The sequence below is a fragment of the Cordyceps fumosorosea genome (genome assembly GCF_001636725.1).
Source record: "Cordyceps fumosorosea ARSEF 2679 chromosome Unknown scaffold_4, whole genome shotgun sequence".
NCBI classification, from domain to species: Eukaryota; Fungi; Ascomycota; class Sordariomycetes; order Hypocreales; family Cordycipitaceae; genus Cordyceps; species Cordyceps fumosorosea.
This window is the reverse complement of record NW_017387304.1, coordinates 1,013,330-1,019,786: the sequence shown is the minus strand read 5'-3', so window position 1 is coordinate 1,019,786 and position 6,457 is coordinate 1,013,330. Positions and strand designations below refer to the sequence as shown.

Below are 6,457 nucleotides of genomic sequence, written 5' to 3'. Positions count from 1 at the left end.
GCTGACAGAGGCGCGTTTGTGCTGCGGCGCGCCATGTACAAACTACGTTGTCTTTGCAAGGAGGATCTTTGTCTTTTTTTTCCTGCCTCAGACTTTGATCACAATGGTCTGATGGATGTGTATGGAGCTATTTACAACGGCATTGTTGTGCATTTATTGCCAAACAAGTTATGATATCCTTGGGTGATTTACGCAAGTACATTTTTTCTTTGCATACACGCTGTATAATTTTACAGTATTCAGTGTGGGAAGCGCTGGATGGGAGGGGATTCTCGTGATTTCTATTCACCGTGGCAGCTGCGTCGGATCAAAGAACAGTGTATATACCTTGATTCCAAAGACCTGTCAAGAAGCTACGCCCTTGTTTTTAGCAAATGTGTATATATTTAAAACCAGCTGAATCTCGGACTGCACATCATCTCCTGCCCCCTTTCTAACCAGTTCTATTGGCTCCGTTACACCAACCGGTCTTCCTTCTTATCTGGGTTGTTTTCCACGAGACCTTCTCGCCACCGGCATGGCTCTTTAACAAACAACCACCTTGTTATTGTGTTCTACCACTGGACAGGAGAAGTGGTCGCTGCAATAGAGATATGACTTGCATGAGGTTAACTGTCTCTGGGGATGGGTGGTCAGGTGGTCGGCACTTGCGATGCAGGGCGTCCCGCCAAGCTGGTTGACCAATAGCGGCAGTTGAGACTATCTACCTGCAACATCTCTTTCCAATGAAGGGAGGGAAAATCACATCAAGTTTGTTGGGTTGGAGAGACGCGTATGCACATGCTTCGTGGAGATGACAAGGTAGTATTCATAAAAATGTATTCATGGCAGTAGGCCATTCATTCTATCTTGCACTGATGGTGTAAATGAAAGAAATTAAAAACGCCAGAGTTCCCATCCTTTTCCAGACAGTTCATAGGAAATGGTTCGACAAAGGAAAAAGCTAAAGAAAAATCCTCAAAGCCTCATCAAATCTGTTCTGTTGTTCAAGCCGTCACGGCATATGCAGAGTGAGTGTGTGTGCGCAAACACAAATGACAGGACCTGTCGGCACCTAGATGGCAGGGCCGGCCTTGATGACCTCGGCGGTGGCCTCGCTCTCGTACTTCTTGAAGTTCTCGTTGAAGAGGCCGCCAAGCTTCTTGACCTCGGCCTCAAAGCTCTCGGCGCCGGCAGTCCAGGCCTTCTTGGGGTTGAGCATGTCGTCGGGGACGTTGGGGCAGGTGGTGGGGACCTGCAGGTTGAAGATGTCGTAGTTCTCGTACTGGACGTTGGCGAGCTCGCCGCTGTGGATAGCGTCGAGGATGGCACGGGTGTACTTGAGGGGGCAGCGCTTGCCACCCTGGGAGAAACCGGCACCGACCCAACCGGTGTTGAGAAGCCAGGCGTTGGCATTGTTGGCCTCAATGCGGTCAGCCAACATCTTGGCGTAGCGCATGGGGTGGAGGGCCAGGAAGGGCTGGGCGAAGCAGGAGGAGAAGGTAGCCTGGGGCTCGGTGACACCGTCCTCGGTACCGGCCATCTTGGAGGTATAGCCAGAGATGAAGTGGAACATGGTTTGGTTGCGGTCGAGCTTGGAGATGGGAGGCAGGACACCACGGGCATCGCAGGTGAGGAGGATAATGTTGGTGGGCATGTTGTTGGAGAGGCAAGGAATCTTGGCGTTGGCGATGTACTCGATGGGGTAGGCGCAGCGGGTGTTCTCGGTGAGGGTGCTGTCATCGTAGTCGACGGCACGGGTGCTGGGGTCGAAGACGACGTTCTCGAGGACGGAGCCGTAGCGGATGGCGCCATAGATATCGGGCTCCTTCTCGGCAGAGAGACCGATGCACTTGGCGTAGCAACCACCCTCAATGTTGAAAACACCGTTGTCACTCCAGCAGTGCTCGTCGTCACCGATCAGGGCACGGTTGGGGTCGGCAGACAGGGTGGTCTTGCCGGTACCGGAGAGACCGAAGAAGAGGGTGACATCGCCGTTCTTGCCCTCGTTGGCGGAGGAGTGCAGGGTGAGGACGTTGTGCTTGATGGGCATTTCGTAGAAGAGGACGGTGAAGACTCCCTTCTTCATCTCGCCAGCGTACTCAGTGCCGAGGATGACCATCTCCTTGGCAGCAAAGTTGATGGCGACCGAGGTGGCGGAGGTCATGCCCTCAGTGTAACGGTTGGCGGGGAAAGTACCAGCGTTGTAGATTGTGTAGTCGGGGTGGAAGCCCTCGAGCTCCTCACGAGGAGGGCGGATCAACATGTTGCGCATGAAGAGAGCATGGTAGGCACGGGCGCAGATAACGCGGACCTTGATGCGGTACTTCTCATCCCAGCCGGCGTAGCCATCGATGACGTAGATGCGGTTGCGGGTGTTGAGGTAGTCGACGGCACGTTCGCGGTTGATCTTCCAGACCTGTGCATGTTGTTAGCGGCTGGCGATGGTGAGGCATACAAGAAAGCGCAAGAATTATGCTGTGCATCTCGAGCCGCAGTTCCCAATTGGGCAATTGTGAGCTTGGGTAATGAGCACTTGCTCATTGGCCCAAAAATGGTGGTGGGGCCTGCAGAGAAGCAGCCGGGACGAGTCGGAAGAGCAGCGGCCACGAGGACACGCCGTGCTCCGCTTATACTCGGCTGTTTCGGTTCTGCGGGGCACAGTGACGAGAGCGGACATCAACGCAGCAAGCCCCAGACCATGCCAGAAAGAAAAGGGAGAGAGCCGAGGGGCCACCAGAGCTGCACAAGGGGAAAATCCAGACCATCACATGCAGCATCTTATGCGGGGTTGCATCATAGCCGGCGCCATGCACTGACTTGGGGGAAAATCCCAAAGCAAGGCAATCAATCAAACATGTGTCGCGTGTCGTGCTGCGTCCGACAACGAACGCAGCTCGGCAGTGGACAGTGGACGAGGAATAAAATACAAACAATCGGTGAAGGAAAAAAAAAACCTACCTCAGGAGTCATGGGCTTGTTGACGGGTCCCCACCAAATGTCGTCTTTTGAGGAGTCCTCCTGGACAATTCGCTTGTCGAGGGGAGAGCGGCCAGTCTTGGCGCCGGAGTAGGCAGTCAGAGCACCGGAGTCGGTGATGGCGGAGCCGGTCTCGTAAACCTTGAGTCACTTGTTAGGCCTGTGTGCGTCACACAAAGATGGGCATACGATGTGGCAGCGGCGCGGCGACCTGCGCCCGCGCCCGCGCCTACACCGGCATCGCAGTCTTGTGTTACGTACCAGGGCATCTTCGTAGAGAGCGGCAACGGAAGGGTTGGGGATCTGTGGGCGGTGAACGTTAGTGGTTGAAGCTTGCCAAGGTGATCAACAGTGGTTTTGATTGCGACTTACAATGGCGACGTGGTCATAGTCAATGTGAGCGGTCTCGTGAAGCTCCTCCTCAAGCTCGGTGTGTTCGCGGTGAGGCCTGTGTTCATCATGTTAGTCAAGGCAGCCCGGGGACGGATGAGAAAGCAGAGGGCGACAAGACGTACTGAACACCACCGGGGTGGAGGGAAGTCTTGTTGACACTGTTGGAAATCACTGGAGGGGTATGTTAGCAGGCAGGCAGGGCGACAGGCGGCGAGGAGGCCATAGACAGGAGACATTGGACATTGTTCCATGTATAAGTGGCAACCAAGCAAAGACAAGGGAAGAAGAAGCAACATACTTCTGCGCAAATCCGGACGGCGAGCTTGAAGAACAGATCTAGGGCCTTTGACTGTAGGATCAGGATAGGGAGAAGCGGTTCTGAGGATGGGGTCCATGGCTATTAAAGTAGTTTCGGGAACGGGCCTCCACAAGGCTTTTTTTCACAGTTCTGTTGTCGTGACGGAAGAATTGGTTGGATCTTCAGCTGCTTGGGATTCTTGAGCCGGGGCAACTCAGCGGGGAGGGGTGAAAGGTTGAAAGTGGATAATGGAAATGGCAGAGTGGAAAATGTGGGAATAGTTATGGGGGGGGGCGTGTGCAGGAGGAAAATCAGGTTGAAACGGTAGAGGTACGGGTATGTAGATGTGGTGGTGGTTGGTGTCTTGTCGCCAAGGGGAGAGAGAGAGGAGGAGGAGGGGCAAGGCAAGGCAGCAAGTAGAAGGAGGGGGAGAAGAGGCGGTTCCGGGACGTATTCGAGGAGGAGCAGCGAATTCAGAGCAGCGCTCCACAGAGTGGAATCGGCCGGGAGATTTGGCTGGGGAGGGAGGGAATGGTTGGTTGGCCTGGATTGACGATGAGGGGTGTGTGCTTTCGAGTTCAAAGCAAGTCGTGCGTTGGGAGATGCCAGGCTGCGAGTAGCTAGTGTCAACCCAAGGTTTTGTTTGCAACTATTGCGTAAAAAGAGGAGGCGTGTGTGTGCCTTGACCTGACAGGCTTTGGCAAGGGGTGGAAGAAGCCGGGACAAACTCTGGGTGAGAGGCGAAAAAGTAGAAATTGGCTGCAGGGTCTCAGGAGCGGGATTTTGAAAGATTTCAAGTTGGCAGTCGAGACGGAGGAGAGCGAGTAATCGGACGGTGCAAAAACCAGCAATGAATTAAAATTGCAAGTTGGCGAAAACAGACACTGAGAGGAGCAACGTGATGCTTTTCTTGCGGTGGCGGGCGGTTCAGAGTCGTGTAAATGCTAACCGAGACGGACCACTGAAGCACAGGGAAGGAGAGGCCTGAGTTTAGCGGGATGGATGGGGCGAGAAAAAAAAGATGGAGTGGGTGGTCTGGAGACCAGAAGAGGGGGGTCCGGTTTGGGTAGTGGCGGGCGCCAAAGAAAGGACGGATAAATAAAATAAAACAATAAAATAAAATGCGTGACGATGGACCAAGGCGTTTGGTCGGGGGCCACGATATTATTTCGGAAGAAAACGGTGCCTTTGGAGAGAGAGGGAGAGGGAGAGGGAGGGAGGGCAGACTTGACGGAGACGGACGTGTACAGGGGAGTACAGTTCAGTTCAGGCAGTATTGAAATGTCGAGGCTCGTTTTCAGGCTGGTGTGGCGTTGAGCAGCTGTCTTGATCGAATCAGGCTGTAGCACTAAACAGTCGGCTGAAAAAAAAAAAGATGTTGTGTGTCAAAATACTAGGTCGATATAATGAAAGGACAAGTCGTCAAAGAGGTCGTCTCGATCGATCGCTGCAGTGGCTGTGGTGGTGGTGGTGATGGTGGTGGTGGTGGTGGTTGTAGTAGTGGTGGTCGGATGGGATAACAAAGCGGGTAACAGCTGCAATGGCTACCGACGGAGTACGGGGAGGCAGTTACCAATTGGTAATTGGTAGTATCTGCGGAACGGATATAAATAGTCTGCTGTAACTGGCTGCCAAGAAGCAATAGCTGATACCAAATTATCAATGGATAATCTGCAGTGGCTGAAGGACAAGAATTGGTGTCGGGACTGGACTGATAGATGGACAGTACAGAATAGCAAAATCTCAAAGCACAAACAGATCGCGAAATGCTCGATATATATACACATTCTCAAAATCATCAGACGATTCATTTACACCGCAGAAACAAAGCTTGAAAACGAGCCATTCCGGGATTCTACGAGACATGTAGTAAGCCTGTAGTATTCAACCCGGTCCCGGCGCCTGTACCTGTTCCTGTTCCTGTTCCTGTTCCTGTTCCCTACTCTATCCGGAAAGAAGCGATTTGGAAGCCAGGCATAGCTGCTGCTGGCTGAGTCGCGAGAAACCACCCCGTGGCAGGGTACTAGCCTCGTTATAGGCTACCGTCGTCCCGGAGCCATGGCATGATGGATGGCATGGAGGGAGGGGCACCAGCACCAGCAGCCATGAGCCCATCCACCATGAGAGAGAGAACCTGACATTGTTGATTCAAGACGGCAAATCTCAATGCTGACTAGAGGACCCATCGCCTCCCGAACGCGGGGAAGCCAGCAATACCACCACTACACTCTACACAGTACTGACTGGTACACCACACTACACTTGGTGTCGACGGGGGACGGGCCGTCTTATTCTACCAGTCTGAATATCAAAACCGGGCTGGTGCCCTTTCTTCCCTTTGTCGTTGTCTACCCTTGCCCAGCGGCTGCATGGTATGGGAGGCCCATCCAGGTATTCGTTCCCGTTGCGACTGGGGCCGTGTAGCAAGTAATTGATTGCAACACACTTTTGCCAAGAGTGGCTTGTGCAGCATCAAATCGACATATGCACTGCGAGGATGTGACTCGCGAGAGAGGTAAAGTCCGAGCCGGAGACCGGTTGTTAAAGCGAGCTGGGCCGGGTAAAGGGAAAATTAAACCAACTAAAACTGACAGTTTTTCGTTTCACATCTATCCCCGTCGAATCATCACGAGGGGCGTAAAAGAGAAAAAGGGGGAATTACAAAGACAGGGCAAAAGGGCATGGATGGCTGGTATGGTTGTAATGCGTTCGGAAGGGGACGAAAACCAGGCAGCGCCTCGACCCGGGTCTGGATTGCTCTTTTCGTCAGATGACGGCGCCGGGGGGGGGGGGAGTAGGTTGGTAGGG

General features: G+C 53.4%; 1 protein-coding gene across 1 annotated transcript; it reads right to left on the bottom strand.

Moving 5' to 3' along the window:
* Positions 1-1,054: 1,054 nt before the first annotated feature.
* On the bottom strand, positions 1,055-3,746 carry ISF_02507 (phosphoenolpyruvate carboxykinase; the record flags this gene model as incomplete). Its single annotated transcript, XM_018846113.1, has 6 exons — positions 1,055-2,398; positions 2,941-3,099; positions 3,220-3,261; positions 3,331-3,406; positions 3,474-3,522; positions 3,650-3,746. The coding sequence occupies 6 exons, from the start codon at positions 3,744-3,746 to the stop codon at positions 1,055-1,057; spliced, it is 1,767 nt and encodes a 588-aa protein (XP_018706820.1).
* Between the last annotated feature and the right edge of the window lie 2,711 nt (positions 3,747-6,457).